The following is a 27,243-nucleotide window of genomic DNA, read 5'->3' as shown; positions in this document are numbered from 1 at the left end:
GGACAGGAGTCCTCAGCTCATATGTGATGGTGTCACGCCACCACCATACTGAAACTGGAACCAAACGGAGGCTCCTGACGTAGAGGGAAAAAGACATTTCAGTCTGTAATAGGGCAAGGGACCCAATCCAATCAGCACTGCCCTCCCAACCACTGCTTGCATTCTATCTATAAACATATTTTTACCAGAATACTTGAGTGGAGAGAAGACGCCCATCGGGGGGGAAAGGAAACCACTGTGCCTTCACATCTCTCAAACCAATGGCTTTTCCTAACACTTAATTAACACGTCTGCTCTCATTTTGTATGCTGAAGGATTAGCACCTCCATGCAGTTCAATTCTATGAACATTTATGGAGCATCTACTGTGTGCCTGCCTGCTCTGCTTTGGAGCTAGAGATACAAAGATAAATAAAACACCTCCCCCTCTCCCAGGAGCCTAGTGACTGCAGTGAGCTGAGAAAACAGACGTTCTAGTCATGATCTAATGTGAACATTTGTATAATGCAAGCATCCAGTGCTTTGGGGCAAGAGAAGCATTGTGTTTCTAGAGCGAAGTTGAGACTTACCAGTTCAATGAAATGAGTGCTCCCATCTCGTCTGAATCATTCCTTGGCCACAACAATTACTTCACATGCCAATGAGAATAGAGAGGACGCTGATGTGCACGGGCAGCGAGGAAGGGCAGGGGTGGCACTTCACAGCGTGCTCCTCACTCCATCCCCTCACAACAGCACTAGGCTCTATGTAAAGCACTGTGGAAGCAGCGGGAACTCAGATGGTTCTATCCAGAGACTTCAAAAATGATGTCTGGAGGGGAGATTTGGGTTCGACCCTGAAAGAGGACCAGAAGTTCGCCAGATGGACAAGAGGAAGAGTGCTCCAGGCAGAGTCCCCATGAGGGGTCACGGAGGAAATCCATAATGTGCTCATTGAATGGTGAGTTAACTTGCCCTATGGGAAACAGATGAAAGGCAGGGAGACTGCATTCAACTTAATGGCACGCGAGGGCACTGTGAGCTGGGAAACATGGCAAGCTTGGTGTGGTGAAAGTGGGGCTGGCAAACTTTTTCTATGAAGAGCCAGACAGTACTGTAAATAGTTTAGGTGTGGGGGCCATTTGATGTCTGTCGAAACTACTCAACTCCGCCGCCGTGGGTAAGAGGTGAAAGAATGGTGTGGTGCTGCTGATAAAACTTTATATCACTCAAATTTGAGTTCCATATAATTTTCACACGTCATGAAATATTATTCTTCTTTTCATTTTCTTCAACCATTAAACAGTGTCAAAACCATTCTCAGCTCACAAACACTATAAAAACAGGTTGTGAGCTGTATTTGGCTCCTGGTCCAGTTTGCAGATCTCTGGGTCAAAACATGGTGTAGGGAGGGCCAGTCAAGGAAGCTGGGGAAAAGGCTGGAACAAACTGTGACGAAGGAGTTTAAACCTTATCTGGGGGCCAAACGGAAACCACTGGACATTCTTTAGCCCAGGGAGAACATATTCAGATAAGACACAAGTGGACTTCTGTACCACCTAAGAGGGGGCCCTACAAAATGAGGAATGGGTCTCCATGGAGGCAGAAGAGACTGATTTGACTCAAGAAGATGAATTATTGCAAGCACACTTAAAAAGCTTTAGCGAAACTTATTTACATACAGAGTGCTTATTAAACTCTTTTTTGCTCTTTCATTAAAACAAACCACACCCTCTGTTGGTACTGCGTTGTGTTTTTCCAAGTACTTGAAAACAACACATGGCATTTTCTTAACAACTCAAAGACAAATACTTTTTATTAACACAAGTTCCTTTGTTCATATAGTCCAATTTACTGAGATTTTATCCTGTATGTGTTTTAATTCCATAAGAGTGACTCAGAGCTGGGAGTTCCAATGTCCTGGCTCTGGACAAGGATGATACAATTATACTCAGAAGTGGGCTGGTCAATGTTTAACAATCTGCTCTCTGAAAAAGTGTATGTGTGAACATAAGTAAATACGTTTAACTTTTACTGATTTAAAAGATGTGTAGCACACAATTTGTGAGTAATTATAAATTACACACTACTCTTTACTGTAAATTCCATACAGCTAATTGATTCTCACAGAATGCTTTCATCCATAGCCAATCTTTGTCTGCAATTCAACCACAATTTGACAAAATAAGACTATAAATAAATGCTTGATTATTGTCCAGCTCAGCAAAGAAGTTGCTCATGTCATTGACAAAATGAGTGTAGTTCCAACCTGAATATTAGTTGACTTTTTTGTTTACGTCAATAAGACAAAACTGAAACAGTGAGGATGCATGCGATAACTTTATTCATCTGTCAATGACATGAGTGACCTTTTTACTGACTCATATACTAGTTTGCGAATATTAGAAGGGTATTTCCTCAAAAATTTCATTATTCATTATTTACAATGTGATAGCTATAGACCCGACACACACTTTAAGTCTAATCTGCATGACATTTTCTCTATAACTGCATTAAGTTTATTAAGTTAGACAATCAACAAAACAATAAATCAGCCTTTGATTTTTATTATTTACCAATTTCCCTGGTGTAAACACTCCACGATGGAGTGTTTCAAACTATCAGAATATGGAGTTGGGAAGAGATGTTCACTAGCACACCATGATATAATATTTCTACCACACAGAAGAGATACAACCAACAACTTGCAAAATTCCTGCAAACTGAAGAATCAGGTCTCTGGTGCCAGCACAAGTGACTCCAGTATATGACTGATAATATTTAATTTACCTAATACTGTCTTTCCAGTTCAGCAATGAGTGTGTCATCTATTGAAACTGCTGTGTTAAAATAAAAAAATGAACAGGCCTCAAGTGTCTGTAAAGTTAGCAATGAATAAATCTGCTTGTTATCTAAATCCACCATCTTAACAAAATGATCACGTTCTCAAAAATTTAGTTCCCAATGGCATCTAAAACATGCCTCATTCTCAAAAGTCTAGGACAATAATTAGAGTCTCAGTACTAATGTTTAACAATACTTTGCGGCATTTTTCTCTCTTGTGTCTAAACTAACATAAAGCACAGAAAATGGCAGCATGAACACCAGGGCAGGGAGGCACCTTAGAAATTAGCTAGTCAAAGCTACACTCTTTAGGGAGGCTAGCTTACTTACCACAGAGAAGCAATTTATTACTAAAACACAAGTTTTCATTTGTAAAATAGTTTCTGGGTGCTACAGTGAGATAACTGTGGTAAATGTATTCAATTTTCTCTCACTTTGGGGATAAATAGATCCCTTCAGCACCATGATTTTGGGGATAGTATTATTAAGTTACGAAAAGAAACTTTCAGTTATACTTACATGTTCACATCACTAGGGTTTTTAGGTTGTTGTTTCTATTTCTTACCATAGTTCTTTCAAAGCACACATTTGCCCATTCCAAGAGTAATCATTTACAAGTTAATAGCAAGTGAACTGGACAAGTCTTGTGTAAACCAGCCAACCCTCAAGCAAATTTCAGAGTCAGGAACATATTTTACACCTTGATCTGAGGGTGATAAATCCCAGGTTCTTGTGAACTAGTAGAGGCAGAAGATTCCTTTGGAAAATGGGCTGTTTGTCAATCACACTGGGTTGCTAAAAATTTCATTTTTGAGAGGAGAGCCTCTTCTCTGGAAAGGATGTCTTCAACATCACGTTTTCATTCTCTCCTTTTCCTCTTCTTTTCCTTCTCCTTCTCCCTTCTCCCTTCTCCTTCTCCTTCTTTTTTTTTTTTTTTTTTTTTTTTTTTTTTTTTTTTTTATAACACAGGCCTACAATCTCTTACTGAAACCCCAAAGGCCAGATATGTGTGGATTCTCAAATTTTCGGATTTTAGAAAGGTAACACATTGCATATAATATATATTCCTAATTACCCCCAGTAAGGTCTGGGGCAATACTTCATAATCAACCATGTTTATATTTTGCAGCAAAACATATTCACATGAAGTAGGTTAAACAAGACCACACATAGCCTCACGTCAGTTCATTTCAGCTGAATTTTACTATTAAGAACTATTTGTAAAGCTACATTTTCAGGGCTTTTTAGATTTAATAATTCTGGATAAGGGAGTATAGGCCTGTAACGACATTATCAGCATACTCTTCTTCCTCTGATGCATTAAAAAAATGAGTATGTGTAGTGTTTCCTTGATCCATGTTGAACTTTAATTTTTTTATTTATTGGAAGCTACTCATTCTTATATTAATCTCAGAAAGGCATTAGCAATGTTTTGCTCTGGTCTTGCTTTAATTCTAGGCTTATGCAATAGGCAAGTTAGATTTCTATGGGATGATGGAGGAATAAATGGTTCTAGCATTCTATCAATTTGGTATCCTCTTTAGGCCACCAATGAACTTGGTAACTACTTGTTTTCCACCAGCCTTGCAATGCAACACAGCTTTGCAATTTTATTTTTTTGAGGCTACTAAAGGTTCCTGTACCTGCAAAATTAAACTAAAACAAACAAGAACCGAAGTTGCACGTAAAGAGAGAACAGACAATACCAAGCTTAACTTTGTCCTTGTAGAAGTATTGATTAGTCTGGTTAATGCTGTACTAGACATCAAGGAAAAACCCGACTTTCTTTCTTAGATCCCTCACAGACTCATGGAGACCAGCCTTCTACAAATCAAGACTTGAAAAGTTATTCAGGATATTCTCTGATGTCAAAAACTGTGACTGGGAAACTAGGTAGGAGGGAACAGAATCTGCCTGGTGTTGCAGAAGATGTATTAATATAAATAATAAACACAAAACATGAATTGTAGAAGGCTGCAAATAGAGGAAAACTTCAGACACCAAAAGGATGAAAAAATATAAGAAACAGACACAGTTTTTAAATTGTAACTTGTTGTCTAGTGCAATGATAAAAGCTATTCACGAATACAGCGATTTTAGAAAGTTAAATTTTACATGCAGTGCTACTAAAATACCAAAGGCCATACATAATGTCTGACCCAAGCTGCCACCTCACATAGCAACTTCTTACATGGGAGCTTTAAAAAGATTGTTTGACTGGTCCACTGTCCTGCAGTGTCAGGAGACGGCTTTGTCTGACATATTGAATTTCCAATGTCTCTCACACTTCCTTCTTTTCAGATGCACAAAAGGTTTTTGTAAAGTTTCTCTTGGTTTTTCTGCTGGCAGCTACAGAAACCATGCCACAAGTCTGGTGTAGAGTTATAGGGTGTGATTTTATTTGACTGGTATCTTCAGAGCTTCTGGATTTTTCAATATAACCGAGAATTTCCTTAAGAGCTATAAATGAAAATCGGTACCAGTTGGAACCCTTTAGTGGCCGGTTTTTTGTGAGGTTGGCTGGCTGCTGTTGCACGTTCTCCCCTTCCTCCTCCTGCACCCCCTCGGTTCCCTCCCCTGCCTGCAGGAATACCATTACAGGGCGTTCAGTAGCCTGCCAAGGTGGGTCCTGGTCTAGTACCCTGAAACTATAACCGAGATACCTATCATTGGGCAGCTTAGGAAACGCGACTGGGACTTTTAGTAGGGGTCCCTCACCGTTCTGAAGCGCACTCACATTGGAGTCGGGGACATGGGTTTAAATCCCCACCCGGCCATTTATCTTGTGCTCTTGGGCACACTGTGTCCCCTATATAAAATAAGCACCCATCTCTTCATCTGACTCCTAGGGCTGCGAGGATGCAATGACTGCACGCAATCGCACGTTCACGGTTTGGTCACTTGTGGTGTCCGGCTGTGGTCCCCGCAGGGTGCCCGCGGGCAGAGCGCATCCTCCGGCAGGGGGCGAGCTCCGCACCCCGCTTTCCTCACGGGCCGGCGCGGCCGGCCGTTCAAGTGGGGAGCCCAGAGGTGCTCCGCGCCATGGGCGGGGGGCGGTTGGCGCGCACAGGGCCGGACTCCGGCCGGGCGCACCTCCACACGCACCCTCGCCGGCCGCGGGTGGGAGTCCGGGCCTCCACACGCACCCTCGCCGGCCGGGGGCGGGGTATGGGTGCGGCGCGCGGGGCCCCGAACGCCCAGACAATGCGGCGCGCGGCGACCAGGAACGGCTCGGCGGGCCGGGGCGCGCGCCGCCTTCCTTCCTGCGGGCTCCGCTTCCCGGCGGCGCGGCAGCGGCGAGAGCGCCGATTGGCGGCCCGCTCCTCCCGCCGCCCCGCCCCACGCCCGGCCGGCCGCCGCCCCCGGTCCGGACCCGCCCCTCTCCCCGGGAGGCGTCGGGGCCCGCGGCTGGGTGGCGGGTAGTTCCCGCCGGCTGTGCGCGCCCGCCTCGGGGCTCGCTCTGAGAGGACGCGGCGGCGGCGGACGCGGAGCCCTCGGCGCGCAGGCAGGAGGACCGGCCGAGCTGCGCGGGGCTGCGCGCCGCCTCTGCTCCGCCGCCAGGCCCCGCGCGGCTCCCGCGCCCGGCTCTCCCCTTTGTCCGCGGGCCGGAGCGGCGGCGGCAGCGGCGGCGTCCGAGCGGCGGTCGGAGCCCGCGGCGGCGGTTGAGGCGGCGGCGCCCCCGCGGCCGTGCGCCAGCGCCCTCGCGCCGAGGCGATGCCGGACCAGATCTCCGTGTCGGAATTCGTGGCCGAGACCCATGAGGACTACAAGGCGCCCACGGCCTCCAGCTTCACCACCCGCACGGCGCAGTGCCGGAACACCGTGGCGGCCATCGAAGAGGTGAGGCGGCCTGTGCGGCGGCTCCGGCCGCAGGTATCCCGCGCCGGAGTCCCGCCCGCCGCTCCCGCATCCGCATCCCGGGAAAACTTTCTTTGCTCCGAAGCCGGACGCGGCCGGGCCAACCCTGCCCGAGACAGAAGCCCTTTGTTCACGCCTAGGTGGCTCGGAGGAGATGGGTGATGGCCACCTTGGGCTTCTGTAAGACCTCCCCTCTCTCGGCCTCGTGGCCCTCGCGGGGTTCCGTGGCCCTCGCGGGGTTCCCCGGCCTGGTCCTTTCCCCGCAGCGCGGCCAACTTTGGCCAGAGTCGGGGTCGGCGGCGAGCTGTGGGGATCCCGCTGCCCGCCATCGCCCGGGGTCTTTGGTCCCCGGCGCGGAGCTTACCAACTTGTTCTTGAAGTGGCGCGGCGGGGGCAGCTCCGCTCTCCGAGCTCCCCGCCGCAGTCCCCGAAACCTGCAGGGCCCCCACCCTCGGGTCCGGGGCATCCCGGGCTACTGGGAAGGCATGCCCGCCTCAGCCAGGGCGGCCTGGCTGCGCTCCACCCGTGCCCAGAGAAGGAACTGCGGGCAAGGTGTGTGAGAGTCGGCGCTTCTGGGTCCAAGAGGCCTCTAGGAGCCGCTCCCCGGTTACCTGGGTCTCACCTGCTTGAATCCGGGATGCCACCCTTCCCCTCAACCTGGAAAAGGCCTGGTTTTAGTAAAGTGCTTTCAAGGTGCAAAGTCATCACGCCTAGCTGCTAACCAGCACGCTCTCCAGGTTCTGGGGAGAGGAACACGTAGGAACGAAGAAGCTTGGTTGAAAATTAAAGCCGTGGGGAAATGGGCAGGCTGTGAGTCCAGGGGCCACCGTTGGCTGTGGTTTGAGGCACATCCTCACCTTCAGTCCTCCTTTTCCTTACCCACCAAACGGGATTAGTAATGCATCCTTTCCAGGATCAGAGACTGTGTGAAGTGCTTAGCACTCTGCTCGACTCAGAATAGGTTTACAAGCCACACATGTGGCAATAGTGAATCCATGATTAAATGGCTCTTGGCCAGAATGTTAGGTTACAGTTTTAAAATTGAATTTTGCAGGTATTTTAGCAGAAAACGCCTGGGCTAGCAGGCTTGAGGGGGGTCACCAAAGAGCTTTAAATGAAGCAATGGCATTATTATTTTTCTTTTTCTTTTTTTTTTTTTTTGCCCATTTGAACAAAGCATCTGCTGTTAGGAATTGCTTGAAAAAAAATCCAGAATGTTTTCCCTTAATGGAAACATTTTTTCTTTGTAGCTGTAAACAGTCAATAAAAGGGAATCAGAAGTAACAGATTCAGCATTCTGAATGCTGTTAATATAACTTGGGTAGCCTTCCTTCTCTCCATTTAATTTGGCGGAAGAGAGCTGCATGTAAACCTTTCCTATGAGTTCGGTGATTCCCCGGATCACTTAATTCTACTTTTAGCAGCAAGGCTTAAAAAGGATGCCTTCAAATGAGGCAGATGGGGATGGGTGAATGATATTTTTTCCTAAGTGCCAGTTAAAAAGCACAGTGTTTTGAGAATACACCATTAATAATGTTTATGGAATGATTGCAACCAAAAAGGTAGCTGAATATTTCTTAAGGGAAGGAAGCATTGTGCATGATGTCTTTCTTTAGAAAGCTTGATTGTGTTTAAAGTTCTGTTGCTTTTCCCCACTGCAGTTTGTCAGTTAAATATTATTAGCGTTGGCAGATGTTGGAAAGCCAAGCAAATAGGAATTGCTATTAAAATTGGCATACACTTTCTCTGATTAATTTTAGTTTACAATGTGTAATTCCAAAGCTCTTTCTGTATGCTGTGCAGGAGATTACCCTAGAGCTCAGTTACTGAGCAGATTACAAAGAGACTGGATTTGGTCATTTCATTAAATTGCAAGCTTGCTTCATGTTGCCGTCTAAGCCCAAGAATTGGTTCAAGTCTGAAAATGGAAAAATTAAAATCATTTCAGATTTATTTCACTTTAAGCAAATATACATACGTGCTGTGATGATGGTATGTGTGAGCTTGGTTTTATAACTAAATTTGAAAGTTGTTCACTTTCTGAGGTAAATCAATGTGGCTTTTTAAATAATGCTCTTTCCCAGGGTATCTAATGTTCCTTTCTGTTACCAAAACTTGTTCTGTATATGGTTTAATAACAAATGATGCATACAGTATTTTGGTTTTAAACAAAAATCTTCTCATACTGAGACGAAACGTGAGAGGGTATCATGACATAAAGTTACTCACTTAACAAATAAAATAAAATTTGCAAGCTCTTGGTCTTATTTTTAAACAAATGAATCATGGAACTAGCAAACTAATTTTATATTTATTTATTTATTTATTTTTTGAGATGGAGTTTTGCTCTTTTGCCCAGGCTGGAGTGCAGTGGTTCAGTCTTGGCTCACTGCAATCTCTGTCTCCCAGATTCAAGCGATTCTCCTGCCTCAGCCTCCCAAGTAGCTGGGATTACAGGCATGTGCCACCATGCCCAGCTGATTATTTGTATTTAGTAGAGACAGGGTTTCACCATGTTGGTCAGGCTGGTGTCGAACTCTTGACTTCAGGTGATCCACCTGCCTTGGCCTCCCAAAGTGCTGGGATTACAGGCATGAACCACCGCGCCCGGCCAGCAAACTAATTTTAAACTGATAAACCTTTTTGAATCTGTTATTTCCAATGTAGGTTATATCTGCCAAAAAATCATTTTACAGTTAAAATGTACTGTTTTGATTTGCATACTTGTTGCTGAAATATTATTATAGTAACTGTGGGTCCCTGTCCTGTACTATGAAACTCACAGGTATTGTATTCAGTCCTTATCTCTGCTTTATAGGTGAGGAAATTGAGGCTCAGAGAGGTTAAGTGATTTGCTAAAGGTTATAGGGCTCTGAAGTGGACTTTGAACTTGGCTCCTGCTGCTTTCAGAAGCCATGCTGCTTCCTGTTACTTTTCATAATGCTGAATTCTCTAAATTTCTCCTTTGTCAGATTGACCTGGGTTCAAGTTCGGACTCCACCACCTGCCAGCTAAGTGAACTTGAGTGCGATGCCTAACATTTTCTCATTTTCCTCAGCTTTAAAGTCTGGGTAATAATACCTGTCAGCTTCAGAGGATTGGGATGAGGTTTTAGTGAGATAATACACAGCACAGAAGCTGCCAGACAATTGGTTACCGGATTATATAGTGAGTCCACAGGCCCCAGTGAGGGCTTTTGGAGTGAGGATAGGATTTACATGGGGGAAGTGTCAGGGAAATGGCTGAATGGCTGAATGGGTGAGTGAATGAAACACCTACCGTGTATCTGTTAATCCATGTGTATTTTTTAAAAGTTTGTTGTCAGGCCACATGTGGTGGCGCACGCCTGTAATCCCAGCAGTTTGGGAGGCCAAGGCGGGCAGATCACTGAGGTCGGGAGTTCGAGACCAGCCTGACCAACATGGAAAAACCCCGTCTCTACTAAAAATACAAAATTTGCTGGGTGTGGTGGCGCATGCCTGTAATCCCAGCTACTTAGGAGGCTGAGGCAGGAGAAACACCTGAACCCAGGAGGTGGAGGTTGCGGCGAGCCAAGATCACGCCATGGTACTCCAGCCTGGGCAACAAGAGTGAAATGCCGTCTCAAAAAAAAAAAAAAAAAAGTTTGTTGTCCTGACAGCTGGTGAGAGCATACCTGTGTTTTATAATTTTCACTTGACCACCTTCTCTGGTTCAAGTCATCATTTTGTACAGTTTTAGCAAACTTAGCAAAGTCTGGTGCTGCAACCAGAGTCTGCCCTGTGCTTTTGGAAATAATGGAAAAATAAGTAGTTGTGACAGAAATTTGAAAAGTGAGGGTTTTTTGTTTCTTTTTTTTTTTCTTCTTATTTTTTGTTTCTTCGAGCCTCTGGGCACTTTGAAATATTCTCAAAATAGGGAAAAATTGTATACATATTTGGAATATTCGTGTTTTTGGTTAGACCCTCCTTTATAGCACCGTCCATTCTGCCTTGCTTATTTGGCATTGATGTAGTTTTAAAAATAAATTTGATGTTGACTTGTAAGTATTAAAATTTAATCTACTTCCTTCCGGGGCCGTAATTCTCTACTTTGTTGTCTTTGGTTACCTTGGCAATCCCATTGCTGTCATAAGCACAGGGTTCTAACTGCAGGGGTGGGGTGAGCATCTGGGCCTGCCGGCTCCCAGGGGCCCTGCCGTCCATGGGACCAGACCCCTCCTAGCAGCAACAGTGGGAACCAGGCCTACGTGCTTTTTGGCAAGAATGTGATTCTGAATGTTAGCCCTTTGTGACTTGTTTGAAAAACAGCTCCTCCAAGTCCCCAGATGAACAGATTCTTGCTGTCTTCAGAAGGACATCACCTTCTTGCCCAGAGCATTCGTGTTTTTGGAAGTGAGCTTTGATGGGTCAAACAGGGCCACCTTTTAAACTGTGTTCTGAAATTTGAATTTCAGAAAATTCTGAATCACTTAAAGGAAGCCATTTTCTCTTCATATGTGAGCCTTCCTCCCTGCCCCCCAGTGAATGCTGAATTCAGTTTCCTTCTTGGGATCAATAGTAGAAGTACTGATGCCACTCCTCATGGGTTCCAGGTGCTGCCATGCACTCAGGATTCCTGAGTCCTTCAGTGTGCTAGGCTATGTGTGAGGTGGCAGGAATAGAACACCAGGAAGAATATGTTCTGTCTTTGAAGGGACCTACAGTCCAGCAAGAGGAACAGAATCCTAATTCTGTAAACAAATCTATGCAAAAAATGTGAGGACCACATCTGTAGGAATGCCCGGAGTCCTGTGGATGTGCAAGGGTGCACGTGGTCCCAGGGCCTGGAGCTGTGGTGAGGGAGGGCCTTGTATGATATCGTGCCATGGAGTCTTGAAGTCCAGGCAGTTACCTGTGGGTTACCAAATGCTAAGGCACTAAGCTGGTTCATTATGGTCTTTTGTACCTGCCTCCCTGCCTTAGGTAAATATTGATCTACTCCTGACGTGGCAGCCAACTCAGCCTCTGTGGTGGGATTTTCACAGTCACCTGGTCTCCAGAGGTCTGCTGAGACCAAGAATTTGGAGTGATCCTTAATTCTTCCCGTGCACCCCATGTTTCCAGGCGCCGGTGCCTTCCTTTGTGGAGCATATACATGCATTTTAGGCCCGCACTGTCTGATGAGGCAGCCTAAGACAAATCCAGCTCTCAGCTGCCGTATCTGCTTAGTAGCTACACGTGGCTGGTGGCTACCATATTGGTTCAGCAACCAGTAGCAGAGGCACCCCCTGGAAGCTTGCTGAAATGCAGAGCCCCAGGTTCCACCCAGGACCTGAATTTTTACAGCATCCCCACATACACCACAGGCATGTTCTAGATGGAACCCCGGCTGCACACTGGAGTTGCTTGGGCGTTTGGGAAGCAGAGCTGCCTGGCTCCACTCCCTAGAATTCTGACTTAAATTGGTCCGGCGGGCTCTGGAGCCTTGGCATTTTTTAAAGGCTCCTCCCAAATAGGGTTGATAATCACTGATAGACAGTTATGTAACATAACCTTAGGCAGTTGATAAGTGCTGTAAAGGAAAGTCATGCATAACATGGAGATACAAAGTGGTTCTGGAGATTAGGAAACCAAAATCAGGAAAAGCCTCTCTGTAGAGGTGACATTTGAGCAGGCTGGAATGCAGAGAGGAAGCCAGTCACAGAAGATGTGGGAATAGAACAGCTTGGGAAAAGGCCCTGAAATGCCAATGGGCGGGATCATGGAAGGACTGAAGGAAGGTCAGGGTGTGGGGTGTGGGGGGGAGTGGGTGAGGGAGAGAAGGATGAGAGACGGCGGGCAGAGGGGTGGGCAGCGCCAGGTCACACAGGGCCTTGTCCATCTTGGGGAAGGAATTTGGATTTTGTTCTGTTGTGATGGGAAGCTGTTGAAGGATTTTCAGCAGGGAATAACATGGGCCGATTTACGTTTTAAAGACTTCACTGTGGTTGTTCTAGGGAAAAACAGACTAGCAGGGCATGAAAGGAAAGGGGGAGACCAGTTGCGAGGTGAGGGGCTATTGCATTCATCCAGGCGAGAGGGTATTGGACGAGGAGGTAGCAGGGGTGATGGTGGTAAGTGGCCCGATTGAGGTCCATTGTGCAAGAAGAGGGATCCAAACCTGCTGATGGATTGTCATGATTGTGTGCTGTTGGCATAGAGGTAGACCCAACAGAGCTACCCTGAACAAGGCAACAGCCAAGCTCAATTCATCCAAGCCCTCTGAACAGACCTTCTAGCATCCCCACGGTGAAGCTGGTGCTGTCTAGAGCTACTTAGTGTCAGGATCCAGGCCAACTCTGTGCTGCTTGATGTGACTGGTATAGGACTTGTGTTGGGACCAGTTCCAGGGTCAGTCAAGGAAAGATTGAAGCATAGCTGCATAGACTGGGGCCCAGGGAAAGAGAGAAGCATGGCTGCCTAGACTGGGACAGAGGGGTCTGCTCGTGCGACCCTCTGCTGTTTCTGGGCAGACTATAGCAGGTGATATTTCTGGGCATTGTCAGGTGCCTGGGATGCTGTCCACATTTCAGCTCCCCAAACACTCCTCTTTCTTTCCCTACTAAAGAGAGGTGACGTTCCATGATCTGAACCTACCTCCTTTGTTTACGTCTTTTGTGTGTAATGTGGCCTCCAAGTGGATTGCTAGGGCCCTTCCAGGTACTTTTTGTCTTTTTTGTTTGTTTGTTTGAGATGGAGTCTCGCTCTCTTACCTAGGCTGGAGTGCAGTGGCAGGATCTCAGCTCACTGCAACCTCTGCCTCCTGGGTTCAAGGGGGATTCTCCTGGCTCAGCCTCCTGAGTAGCTGGGATTACAGGTACCTGACACCGTGCCTGGCTAATTTTTGTACTAGTAGAGATGGGGTTTCACCATGTTGGCCAGGCTGGTCTTGAACTCCTGACCTCAGGTGATCCGCCCACCCAAAGTGCTGGGATTATAGGCGTGAGCTGCTGCTCCTGTCTGCCCTTCCAGGTGCTTTTTATACCATTATCGTTTTTATCATGTCATCAATGTCTTGGAATAAACAGACCACCAACCCGAGCTGGAATGCTTGGGCTGTATTTTTATGATGATGGTCATTTCTGTGAAGGGATTTGACTGATTGAGTTTCTTCACTCATAAATGGTATATTGGACCCCTACCATACGTTGTCAATGCCAGGTGCCAGGGATGTAAAAGTGGACAGCATGGCCTGGGCGTCTTAAAAAAAAAAAAAAGTGGACAGGACTAGCTCCTTCCTTATAAAGCACTTAATAATCTCGTGTTTTATGTGCAGTCCTGTTTCATCCTTTTAACCTTTTTTGTGCCGTGGCTCCCTTTGACACTCTGGTGAAGGTGGTCTGCCTCTTCAGAACAATGTTTTAATGCATAGAACAAAATAAGATTTCAAAGGAAACTAATTACAGTCTTGCATTGCTTAATGACGAACGTGCATCGTTTAAAGATTTCTTCGTGGTACGAACATCCTAGAGTGCACTTTACACACACCCAGATGGCATGTAGCCACCTAGGCTATGTGGTAAGAACCTGTTGCTCCCAGGCTCCAAACCTGTACAGCATGCCACTGTATTGAATACTGTGGTAACTGTGACACAGTTACAGTATTTGTGTATGGCAACTATTTGTGTATCTAAACATAGAAAAGATGGTAAAAATCCCTCTTATAATCTTATGAGACGTCGTGTGTGTGGTTCATTGTTGACTGAAATGTCATTATGTGGAGCACGACTGTATATTGAAATTCAGTTAGCAGAATATTTAAAAAATTTTTGCCATGCTTATAATGCTTCTTTACTAAAGCATTTAGTAACAAGATTTCATGGTTGGTCTAATAAATACCTTAATTTTGAGATATTGATGAATATAATCAATATGAGATATTTCTTTTTTTTTTTTTTTTTTTTGAGGTGGAGTCTCGCTCTGTCGCCGGGACTGGAGTGCAGTGGCCAGATCTCAGCTCACTGCAAGCTCCGCCTCCCGGGTTTACGCCATTCTCCTGCCTCAGCCTCCCGAGTAGCTGGGACTACAGGTGCCCGCCACCTCGCCCGGCTAGTTTTTGTATTTTTTTAGTAGAGACAGGGTTTCACCGTGTTAGCCAGGATGGTCTCGATCTCCTGACCTCGTGATCCGCCCATCTCGGCCTCCCAAAGTGCTGGGATTACAGGCTTGAGCCACCGCGCCCGGCCTCAATATGAGATATTTCTAATAAATATAATGTAATATTCATGTATCTTTTATTAGAGTTGCAAGTATTGATAATATTAGCACGTGTTGCTTACATTTGTAATTGAAAGATATAATAAATTTCAGTTAGACCCTAATGAAAATACAGATAAATTTTTTTTTTCCAATCCAAGTTTATGGACCCCCTGAATTCAGACTGAGAATTCCAGGCTTGATGGTAAGTTTTGTTTAGCTAGTTTTTTTTTTTTGAGTGATGGATTCTTTAACAACTCTGTTTGTTAAATATAATTATTATATCTCGTAATTATTATGCTGTCATTGCCATGAATTGGTTCTAAGAGTCTAGCTGAGAAGAGTTGCACCTCAGGCCAGTGTTAGAATTATGAGGCGCTAAAGGTGTTTAGAAGCGCTCTTGGCAGGGAGCCATCCGCTGTGGTTTTACATCCGTGGGGTGCCCTCTGTTCTTTCAGGGTTATGGCTTGGCAGCTTCTCATCTGATCCCACAGGTTAGTTCATATACTTGTGCATGCCTCAAGAGTTCAGCAGAGCTGCGAACTGGACCTTCTGAGTCCTATAATTAGGATTCTGAGCTGGGTGGGTCCTGCAACCCAGCTCTCCTATTTGTGCCTTTTTTGTTTGTCTCACATGGCATGTACTGCCCTTGATTCTGTAGGGCAAGTTCCACTGTGAAGCACCAGAAGATTCATGGGCACCACCTACCCAGAATTTTAAGGGAGACTTTGCAGTGTGTGCTGTTTTCGATGAGGGTATTTATTTGAAATGCTGCTGCTGTTGCAAGAGTGTGTTGGGGATATCCAGAGTGTGGTTGAAGTTAATGTCAGTTGATTTTTTTTTTTTTTTTTTTTTGAGACAGAATCTGGCTCTGTTGCCCAGGCTGGAAAGCAGTGGTGCCATCTTGGCTCACTGCAACCTTGTCCTCCTGTCCCAGCCTCCTGTGTAGCTGGGACTACAAGTGTGCCCCACCATGCCTGGTTAATTTTTTATTTATTAATTATTATTATTATTTTTGAGATAGTGTCTCACTTTGTCACCCAGGCTGGAGTGCAGTGGCGCCATCTTGGCTCACTGCAGGTTCCATCTCCGCCTCCCAGGTTCAAGTGATTCTTGTGCCTCAGCCTCCTGACTAGCTGGGATTACAGGTGCCCACCACCACACCCAGCTAATTTTTGTATTTTTAGTAGAGACAGGGTTTTGCCATGTTGGCCAGGCTGGTCTTGAACTCCTGACCTCAAGTGATCCACCCACCTCGACCTCCCAAAGTGCTGGGATTACAAGTGTGAGCCACTATGCCCGGCCCCTGGTTAATTTTTGTAATTTTTGTAGAGAGGGTTTCACCATGTTGCCCATGGCTGGTCTTGAACTCCTGGACTCAAGCCATCCTCCTGCCTTGCCCTCCCAAAGTGCTGATATTATAGGAGTAAACTACCATGCCCAGCCTCCCCCTTGTCTTTTCTAACATTTATGGGGCACTTACTGTGTGCCAGGCATGCTTTAAATTCTTTACATATATCAATTATTAACTCATTTAGTTATTACCAAAATGCTATAGGGTCCAGCGAAATTAGGCCACGTTACCAAGTTCATGGAGCCCGGAAGTGATGAAGCCAAGATTCGTTCAAATCAAGCATTTTGACACCAGAGTCTGCTATTTCTTTTAGCAGCCAACAGCCTCTGTAGAGCCTGTGCCAACCAGGGCCCGTGGTGTTGCAGCCTCTGTAGCCAGCACGCCCTCCTTTGCTGTTAGTGTTAGAAAGTTGCAGCTATTGCATTGCTTGAGTGGGTGCTTCTGGCAAATCCTTGTTGCTTTTTGTTTCCTGTTTGCCTCATCTGTCCTACTTGCTACAGAAATTGTTCTTCTTTCGTCTCCTCACTGCTCTGCCGACATGGCCAGCCCTGTAGAGCGGAGTGGCCAGGGGCATTGCTGACACCCTGGCAGGAGGCCTTCCCTGCTAACGGTGTTATTAATGATGTCATTTTTCCACTCCTTGCTGAAGATGGCTTTGTCAGTGAAATCAGGCGGTTGATGAAGACAGTTCCCTCTCATGATGGATTCCTTTGTCTTTTAGGATTCTAGCCAGGCAGTCAGGATTGTCGGGATCTCTTTCCCCAGCTTCTCAGAAGAAATCTTGTCCTTCTTAGAGGTTTTTTTTTTTGACAGACTCCCGCTCTGTCACCCAGGCTGGAGTACAGTGGCATGATCTCTGCTCACTGCAAGCTCAGCTCCCTGGTTCACACCATTCTCCTGTCTCAGCCTCCTGAGTAGCTGGGACTTCAGGCGCCCACCACCACGCTGGGCTATTATTTTGTATTTTTAGTAGAGACAGGGTTTCACTGTGTTAGCCAGGATGGTCTTGATCTCGACCTTGTGATCCGCCCATCTTGGCCTCCCAAAGTGCTGGGATTACAGACGTGAGCCACCGCGCCTGGCTTTTTTTTTTTTTTTTTAAATGAAAACGATAACGGTGACAGTGCTGACATTTCTCTGAGCTTTAATTCTGTCTTAAGGACTGTGCTGTGTTTTAAACTGGTGATTTGATCCCCTCAACGGTCTTGAGGTTGGTCCTATAGGGACATGCCTCCAGGTTCCACGTTCCACAACCAGCAATTGCTAGAGTAAGAATCCCAGTGCTGTGGAGGAGGACCCACTCCTGTTGATCTTTTAATGCCCCACCTGCCAGTCACTCTTGCCTGGGACGATTTCTCTGTAGGTGTTTCTGTGGGTTTCCTTAGTGCAGGGTAATGATGGTTGTTGATCACCTGCAGTCCCCATTGTTGCTGAATGTGATTGCCTGGAGGTCATCAGACACTAACCCCTGGGGAGGCACTTAGCATCAGAGGTATTTATTAACTTGACCTTGACCGAATGGCCCCCTTAGAACTGAGGGGCCAAGAACACTGTCACTATGTGAAAAGGACTAGGAGCCACCCAGACCCATAGAGTATTCCCTTCGTTTCAGCAAATTGTATTTTGAGGTTGCCACTGAAGGGTTAATCAAGGATGTGGCCCGTCTAGGCAGATTTGGGTGGAGAGAAGTCAGCTCCCTCTTAACAGTTAGGGGACTTTGGAGAGGTTTTGAAAGAAAGGGAGAATGTTAAGGCCCTGTACTGTATTCCCCTGATAGCCTGAATCTGTTACCAGCTTTTGGACCTTGGAGCAGGTGACTTCACTGGTCCTGCCTCAGTTTGTCATTTGTAACATGGAGGGTTGGATGTGATGAGTCCAGTCTTTCCAGCTCTTGACCTTCCATATCTACTGCTGTCTGCAACACTTCCCCTGCCTCTTGACACCCTTGCTTTTTTTGGCCACCTTCTCTGGTTTTTTCTTTATCTTGGCTATTAATATTTATACTTTCCAAGAAGTTAGAGCTCAGAGTGGACTTTACCTCTTTCATCCCCTTCTTTGAAGATTCCCTCCTTGGAGGTATCACTGGAGTTGATGTGGTGGTTGGTACTTGAGCTGGAATCCCAATGAGTGCCTTGCCGGTTTGAGTTTGGGCTGAATGAGGCCGTGTTGTTTCCCATCCGTCTTGCCTTGGAGCAGTCTTTTTTGCAGTCTTTGCTGCTTTCCTTGGTCCCTTAAATAAAACTTTGTTGTGCTTTGCTTCTCTGGTGAAAAGCAGGTTGTATCAGTGATGATCACAGGGTTTTGTGGTCATTGAGTAATGTGGACTGTTGAACTTTGAGAAAATACTGATTTTCTTATATCCAGTGAGCTTCCCTAGATTTTGCGGGGAGCCAGTGTTCCCATCGTTGGAAGATGTCCTCTCTATTGTGAAGCAATGGTTTTCACATTTGCCCTGTGGTTCGGTTGTGTTTATGTTGTGGAGCAGAAAGACCTAGCCAGGGAGTTAGGAGAGCGGGATCGGAGTTATAAGGTCACCTTATTGTGACCTTGAGCCAGTTAACTGTGTATCTGGTCTCTAACATGAGATTTGGACTGGGTGTTCTCTGACCATCCTCTCTGACCTAAAAATTCCATAGTTCTTTGTATTCATATATACTGGATGTGAAAAGGCCCTGGAATAAATGATAGGAACAAAAATCAGCCAGGAATGGCTTGTTGATAGCCCTGAAAAGACAACATGGTCGCTGAATCATATCCTCAAGTTGAATTATTTATTTTTGAAAAAACCTTTCTATAGCATCCTGACAACTTACTTTGTGTTGTTGCTTTTTTAAAAAAATTGAGATATAATTCATATACCATAAAATTCACCATTTTAAAGTGTCCAACTAAGTGGTTTTTAGTGTATTCACAAAGTTGTGTAGCCATCACCACTATTTAATTCCAGATCATTTTCATCACCAAAAAGAAACCCCATACCCAGTAGGAGTCATTCCCTAGTCCCCTGTACCCGAGTCCTTGGCAGCCACTCATCTACTTTCTGTCTCTATGGATTTGCCTATTCTGGTCGTTTCATGTATGGAATCATATAATATGTGGCCTTTTGTGTCCGGCTTCCTTTATGTAGTCTAATGTTTTTAAGATTCATCCAAATCATAGCATGGATTTGTACTTTATTTATTTTTATGACTGAATAATATTCTGTCATATGTGTATGACACATTTTGTTTATTCATTCAGTTGATGGACATTCGGGTTGCTTCCACTTTTAGGCTATTATGAATAATCCTGTGAATATTCTTCTACAAGTTTTAGTGTCGACATACATTTTCAGTTCTCTTGGGTATATACCTAGGAGTGGAATTGCTTAGTCACTTTAACTTTTTAAACTTAAACTTTTTAAAGTCAGTTTAACTTTTTGAGGAGCTGCCAAACTGTTTGCCAAAGAGGCTGCACCACATGATGTTCTTACCAGCCATGTGTAAGGGTTCCAATTTCTCCACATCCTTATCAACTCTTGTTATTGTCTTTTTTGTTACACTCATCTTAGTGGGTGTGAAGTGGTGGGTTTGATTTGTCTTTCTCTGATGGATGACTAATGATTTTGAGCATTGTTTTATATGCCCATGGCTGTGCGTACCTTCTTTGGAGAACTGTCTATTCAAAGCCTTTGCCATGTTTATATTGGATTATTTGTCTTTTTATTGTTGCGTTGTAAGATTACTTCATATATTCTGGACATTAGACCCAGATCAGATATATAATTTGCAAGTAATAATTTTCATTTTGTAGATTGTTTTTTCACTCACTTGATGGTGTCCTTCAAAGGACAAATGTTTTTAATTTTGATGACATCCAGAATAGTCATTTTTCCTTTGGTTGCATAACACAGATCACAAAGATTTACACCTATATTTTCTTCATTTTATAGTTTCAGTTCTTACATTTAGGTCTTTGATCTGTTTTGAGTTAATATTTATATATGAGGTGAGGTGGGGGGTCCAACTTCATTATTTTGCTTGTGGATATATCCAGTTGTCCCGGCACCATTTTTTGGGAAGACTTTTCTTTTCTTCTTGAATTCTCTTGGCATCCTTCTTAAAAATTGATTTACTTTTGATATATGGGTTTATTTCTGGACCCTCAGTTCTGTTCCATTGATTTTTATGCCTATCTTTTATGCTGGTACCATAAAACCTTAATTAATTATAGGCCTTATGGTATGTTTAGAAATCAGGAAGTATGAGTCTTCCAACTTTGTTTTTCTTTTCCAAGATTGTTTTGGCTATTGAGGGTCTCTTGCATTTCCATGTGAATTTTAGGATCAGCTTTTCAATTTCTGCAAAAAAGCCAGCTGAGATTTTCATCGAGGTTATGTTGACACTGTAGTTCAATTTGGGGAGTATAGACATCTTAACAATCTATCGTAGCATCTCCTATCTTTGAACTTGGGAGTTTTTTTCATTTTCTTTTCTTTTCTTTTTCTTTTTTTTGAGACGGAATTTTCCTCTGTTGCCCAGGCTGGAGTGCAATGGCGCGATCTTGGCTCATTGCAACCTTTGCCTCTGGGGTTCAAGCAATTCTTGCCTCAGCCTCCCGAGCAGCTGGGATTACAGGTGCCCGCCCCTACACCCGGCTAATTTTTGTATTGTTAGTAGAAACGGGGTTTCACCCTATTGGCCAGGCTGGCCTCGAACCCTTGACCTCAGGTGATCCGCCTACCTCTGCCTTCCAAAGTGCTGGGATTATAGGTGTGAGCCACTGCATCCGGCCTCATTTTCTTAAATTTCTTTCAGTGATGTTTTGTAGTTTTCAATGTACAAATCTTACACTTCTGTTGAATTTATTCCTAAGTACTTTATTCTTTTTGATGTGAGTGGAATTGTTTTCTTAATTTCATTTCTGGATTATTCATTGCTAGTGTGTAGAAATACAGTTAACTTTTTGTGTATTGATCTTATGGCCTACAATTTGCTGAATTTGTTTATTGTCTTTTATAGTTTTGGGTATACGTATGTGTATTCCTTAGGATTTTTAATATGCAAAATATCACCTGCAAATAGAGACAGTTTTGTTTATTCTTTAATAAGCTGAGGACCTTTTATTTCTTTTTCTTTTCTGCTTGCTGGATCAGTTCTTAATCATCTTTAAATGCCCAGTGATTTGAACAGAATAAGTGCTCAGTAACTGTATTCATTAACTTCAGTATTAAAAATCAGTTTTTATGTAAGCTGAAGTTTCTTGTATTTAATTTGTTTTATTTATTTGGCCTCTGGGCATGTTGATAAAATGGGATGATTTGCTTACTTGGTCTTTAGTTGCAAAGGACGCTAGTAGAAATGGTTTTACATTTGTAAATGGGTTTTAGATATTTGCCTTGTCTGGCCACGGTGCTTGGTAGTCACTCAGGAGGCTTAGAGCCAGGCCTCCTATGTTCTCTGCAACAGCAAACCCTTTCCAAGCTGTTGTTTCTGCTGGTGAGTGTGGCTGGTGTTTTAGTTGTTTTCTATCAACATTGCCTTGGTTTAGTCCCCACAGGAGACTGCTCACTTCTTGACAAAAGGTAATTATTGAGATTCCTGTTTTTTTTTCTCACCTTGTGAATTCTCTTGTTTTTCTTTTTTGGCAAATAAGAATGAGGTGTGTTTACTACTGGAGCATTGGGCTGTCAGAACCCGTAGCTTTGATTTGCCTTGGTCACAGCCTGCCAGGTTGCATGCTTTTGATTTGGAAGAGGTCCTGGTGGGTGTGTTCGCCAGCAGGGATCACCCACAGTAACAATCATGGGTAGGAGAAATGGTCCTTCACCTTTTCCCATTTTCCTTCTTTCCATTGTCTACACTCCTGGTCCCACCTTTTCCCTGGGGACTGGGATGCTTATGCTGGAACCTCATCAGTGTCCAAAGCTTAAAATTCTCTTCTCCTCCTCACTTTTTTCCTCTTCATTTTCTCTTGACCTTCATTGCCTTGGTCTATTTCCAGAACCTCCAGGGCCTGGGTTTTCTCTTTAAAAGATCCTATTCCATCCAGAGGAGACTCAAGAGTCCTGCTTTAATTTGGGATTTTGGGCAGAGGCCTTCCTGCGTCTCTCAAGTCACACTTGCAAGCGACTGCTTTGGTGATGACATTTAAAGTTGGCCTCCTTTCCTACCACTCTGACTCCCCTCAGTTTTCTAGAACTGGGTTTATTGTTCTATATTTTAAAAAATGATTTATTATCTTCTATAGCAATGTTGGAAGGAGCTTAATTTTTGAAGTGCACAGTTCTCTCTATGGTCAGAGCGAAGTAAAGGAGATTTGATTGATCTTATGACAAAATTGCTTTAGTCATAGCTGATATGAAATCTCTTAAGGGCCCTGTTTTATTTGCTCTTTTAATTTATGAACCTTCTTGGATCCTTCAAGCGTCCGTATACTAAGCCAGTGAAGCCTTATCTGGAACATGCAGGTATCGTTTTTGCCCCTAATATGCCATGAAATGCTATAGGGTTCTGATGCTTTGTTAGATTTTGGTGTGAATTAGGGAGTAGCAGTGTCAGCAAATGTGTGTTTCAGAAATTTGTTAATGGTTTTTTCAAAGGAAAATGTACTATTAGCTGGAATAAGCTGGCAGCCATAGGGTGTGCATTAGACTTGGGAGTAAACAAAAAAAGACCCCCAGTGAAGTAGAAAGTAGCTGTTATAAAGCCCATTTTGTTTCCCTGTAGTTCAGGGTCATGTCATCCTCAGGCTTCCAGAAAGACCATGTAGTGAAATGGGAACAGCAGGGACCCCGTGCCCTACAGCTGAGGCCAATGGGACAGAGGGGAAGAGAGAAGAGTTAGACCAGCTTAGAAGGGTGGGGCCACCTCCTAGTCTGGAATTCCTGCAGGTCTCACTAGCCACAGCAGATTGTGTTTATTGATGTTAGGTTGGTCATTAAGAATAGTCAAATTCAGCATCCCCTGCTTTGGTGCGCTGGGGTGTGCATAATCCGCTGAGGATAGTATCCATGAAAATAGCTTTTGAACTTTGCTTTGCAAATTTTGATGAGCTTGAGTTCACTGAGAAAATTAATTTCTATAGAACAATTCCTTCATTTAATGTTGGCCCAAATGAGGCATTTAGTATGGAATTTGGGCCTTGGTGGAATAACATGGAAATGTTTTCTGGGATACGTAGCCTAACCTGATGAGGACAACAATTGCTGAGCAGTGTGAGGGAAGGGAGGATTGCCCAGTGAGTGACTGGTGCCGAGCAGGAGGCTTCCTGCTTGACCTCTGAATACTCTGGCACTTCCTTTTTGGGGTCAGAAAGCTTCCAAATCCAGAGATCCCCCCCGTTTGCAGTTTTTAGTTTTCCTTTGGAACTGCCATACCAGACCGAGTGTGCCTAGTGTTGGGACTAGGTATTACTTCTCTTTGAATCCCAACATGATGCCTTGCGTACATAATTCTCAGAAAATGTTTGTTGATTGTCAAGGTCCTGCTAATCTTGTTGATTTTGTGATTTCATACCTTTCTCTTTCAAAGGATTGCTGTACGCCTGGAAATAAATCTGTTTTGGTTTGCAAAATCAAGGTTGTTGTGTCATCCTTTGAAACAATTAGAGAAGCAGGAAAATCTTTTAAGGATGATTGAAATCTCCACTCTATATACCATCCCAATTAATATCTGATTTCTTCTTTGAAAAACATAATTAATCATATCTTTTCTTCTGTAGAACCTTCCCTAACACTCCTCATTTATCAGAGCGAATTTCTTTTCTGAATTTTTAAAGCAATTAGTTTCTGACTCACTTTGTGTGTCCTTTTTTATCCATCCATCCATCCATCCATCCGTCCGTCCATCTATCCATCCATCCATCCATCTATCCCTTTATCCATCTCTGTCCATCTGTTGATCCGTCTTTGGAACAGACCTGGGATGTCTGTGCTCAGAAGCAGAGTACTCTACATCTGGGAAGCATGGTGGTCATGCGCACAGCTCTCAGGCTCCTTGCATGCTGGGCTGTGGTCCTGGCTTCTCTTGTCTTCTGTAGAACAGGAATCTCACCAAAGGAGGGCATGGGAGGGCTAGGTTTAGTCAAGGTGCGTAAGTTGGAACACTGCGAATGAGGTTCAGCGTACCCAGGGTTGTCCCTGTTTGGTCAGGGCAGGGTCAGCAAAGCTCCAGCCTGTTTTTGTATGTAAAAAGTGTAAGCTAAAAATGGTTTTTTTAAAATGGTTTTTAGGGGTTGTAAACAAAATCCCAGAAGAAGATGCAACAGAGACTGTGTATATGCAACCTGCAAAGCCTAAAATATTTATCATCTGCTCCTTTATAGAAAAAGTTGTCCCAACCCTGGTTAGAGCTCTGAGTGTGGGTAGATCTGTCTCACAGATCTACTCTGTCCCAGGGTCTGTCTCAGCCTGGGCCAGAATACTGAGTTGTGAGGAACCTTAAAGACACTTGTCTAGTGGTCTGTAGGACGCATGGCCCTGTTTAGACATTCTGCTTGCTGTGGTTACCCAGGGACCTGCTGCTGATGGAAGTAGCCTTTTCTTCCCCAGGAAATGTATATTAACTGAAAGCAAGTACTTTCGCCTTTTCCTCTGTGGTCCCAATTTTACCTCTGAGGCCATGAGTAAGTCCAGGTGACAGGTGGGTCAGAGCTGGATTATAGAGGGCTGAGCATGTCAGTTGGAAATTGATTCAGAAGGCTGTGGGGAAATATTAAGGGCTTTTGCGTAGGGGAGTGACATGAGCATAGCTGGGCTTAGGAAATCTGGCCTGGCATGGTTTGGGATCCTGGGGGAGTTGGAGCAGGCTGGTAAGGTTAGGGGCAGGGAGACCAATAGGAAGCATTGGCCACTGCCGTGGGAAGTGGTTGTAAGGGTCTGGATTAGGGCATTGGAAATACAAAGGAAGGGAAGTTAAGTATAGGGCATAGGGAATACAAATTCCAGGGAAGTTAAGTGGCAACTCCTCATCTTCTAGTTTATGCTGTCACTGGGGTTGGTTGGTGTGTAGTTGCCATGTTCAGGCCAGCCTTCCTCCTTCCCCTCCTCCTTCCATAGAGCAACTGCTCCATACCAGGCCATGGGTTCTGCAGAGTTCCTGCCTGGAAGGCGCCCATGGGCTGGAGGAAAGGAGAAACAATGGTTCTGCCAGGGAGGAGGTGTCATTGGATAAGCTCCTTGAAGGCAGAGGTTGTGTCCTATGTGCTGCCTCATGCAAGCCAGTCTCACCCTGGGGCACATAAGAGGGGCTCAGAAGGTCGGCTGTTTGAAGTCCCACAGCTGACTGGCAACATAGATGATAATGCTGTACACCAGAAGTCAGTGTTATAATAAAACTCTTAAAAATCCAATCTTACCTGTACTTTAAGGAACCTACCATTTACAAATAAAAGATCAACCATTTATTCATTCAGTATCTGTTTTCTGTAAAGCACACTGTATGACTGTATACCCTTATGCATAGTAATTGCCAAAATGCCTATTGCAGGGGGCGGGGTCACCTCCCTGAGGCCGTGCAGAACTCGGCATGTGTCTACTTTCTGCCCCTCTTGAGCTTTTATTTCCTTATTTCCCCAAATACCTCTGCCTCGTTTCTTGATCTAAGGATGTTCCTTAATGACTTCAAGGGTACCTTCCAGCTTAGGGATTCTGTAATTTTAGAGTCCAGCTTGCTGAAGGGCTTTGGGGTAAAGGGGGAGTTGGGAGGAAGCCACGCCGAGGTTGTCTTACTTTGTGCTGGCCTCCGCACAAAGGTCCTTTCAGGCTGCCGCGGGGAGGACTGTCCTGTGTCACTTCTTCCTCCCTCTTAATCCCTGGAAGGGAGGACTTGGGGAACAGGTCACAGGGAGCCTGGAAGAACAAAGAGCATGCTGTCCGTCCACTAAAAACATTGGCAGTCTAGCAAACAGTGTGCTCTTCCCTGGCCTAACATCACCAGCGTGTGATCTCTCTCCCAGTACTCACCCAGGGACCAGAAAGGCGGGAGGTCTGGAGGGAGATTGCAGGTGGCTCCCTTGGTCAGTCAGGAGCCATTCCCTTCTCCTGCGTGCTGGAGGGTTGCACCATGGGCTTGGGATAGGCTATTGTCGGTGGAGCAGAGGTGTCACCCAGCTAGAAGGGTAAGGGAGCTCAGACCCAGTCCAGGTGTTCAGGTCCTGCTCCCTGGCGAGAGGGAAGGATATATGAGAGGATGTTCCAGATCCTCCTCTCCTGTGGATCTTCAGTCCTGTTCATCTGCCATCCAGTCTGCAGCCCTGCTGTGCTTGAGAAGCCTTCATTTCTCACTAGCAGCCTCCATTATCCCCACTTCCTCCATTATCCCTACTTTCTACGTTTTCAGGGTACTTGGCCTCTGCTGTACCCTCAGCCCCTAATCCTAAGGGCACGTGCTCTGTGAAGAGGGGGACTTGGGGTTGTGCGCACCTGTGCCCTGCAGTGCCTGATGCCTGAGTGTTGTGCCGGCTCTGCCTGTGTTGTTCAGCAGTGAGCCTCCTCTAAAGCAAGTGCACCGTTTGCACGGCGGACTTGTTTCCTGTGTTTGTGTTCTTACTTCCTAAAACCAAACTGCAAACTCCTGAGGGCAGGAGCTCTTTTTTCTTTTTTTAAAATAAGCTCTCATTTTTATTTATAAAATAAGGCTATTTTCAAGCACCGTTTGGGTGGGACGGGGCTCATGCACATTTTACAGCTGAGAAACAGCATCACAGAGGTTTGATGGCTCTGTAAAATAAGATAATTAGTAAGTGGTAGCCCTGAGACTTTAACCAGGATCTTACAGCTCTTGTTCACTGAATGATCTTTCTATAACCCAGAACCAGCTGAGTGTTTGGGAGATGCTCAGTAACCATTTTACTGAGTTAAAAAAATATGTGGGTAAGGTATTTGTGAGTACATGTGCATATACACAGATTCTATATGCTTAGAAACTTTTTTGACCAGCCTCTTTATTTGAAAAGGGATTTTAAGGTTTGTATATGCATTGTTTGTTGCATGTTACTGTCTTTGGAAATGACTAGTGAGGATAGATAACTTAGAA

The 27,243-nt window shown here is 44.9% G+C and overlaps 1 protein-coding gene across 4 annotated transcripts in view; it reads left to right on the top strand.

Annotated features, from left to right (window-relative positions):
* The first annotated feature begins 6,195 nt into the window (after positions 1 to 6,195).
* The window catches only part of ASAP2 (ArfGAP with SH3 domain, ankyrin repeat and PH domain 2), a 203,406-nt gene continuing 182,358 nt past the window's right edge, over positions 6,196 to 27,243 (top strand). For 2 of the 4 annotated variants that reach the window (XM_033176591.1, XM_033176589.1), the window contains exon 1: positions 6,196 to 6,661. In XM_033176591.1, the coding sequence (XP_033032482.1) occupies positions 6,536 to 6,661 (126 nt within the window). In that variant the 5' untranslated portion in view covers positions 6,196 to 6,535. The remainder of the gene's footprint in view (positions 6,662 to 27,243) is intronic. The other 2 variants (XM_033176590.1, XM_033176588.1) reach the window with 1 other exon arrangement.

Source organism: Trachypithecus francoisi, unplaced genomic scaffold, assembly GCF_009764315.1.
Source record: "Trachypithecus francoisi isolate TF-2019V2 unplaced genomic scaffold, Tfra_2.0 Lachesis_group17, whole genome shotgun sequence".
Lineage (NCBI taxonomy): Eukaryota > Metazoa > Chordata > Mammalia > Primates > Cercopithecidae > Trachypithecus > Trachypithecus francoisi.
This window is presented reverse-complemented; position numbering and strand designations above follow the sequence as displayed.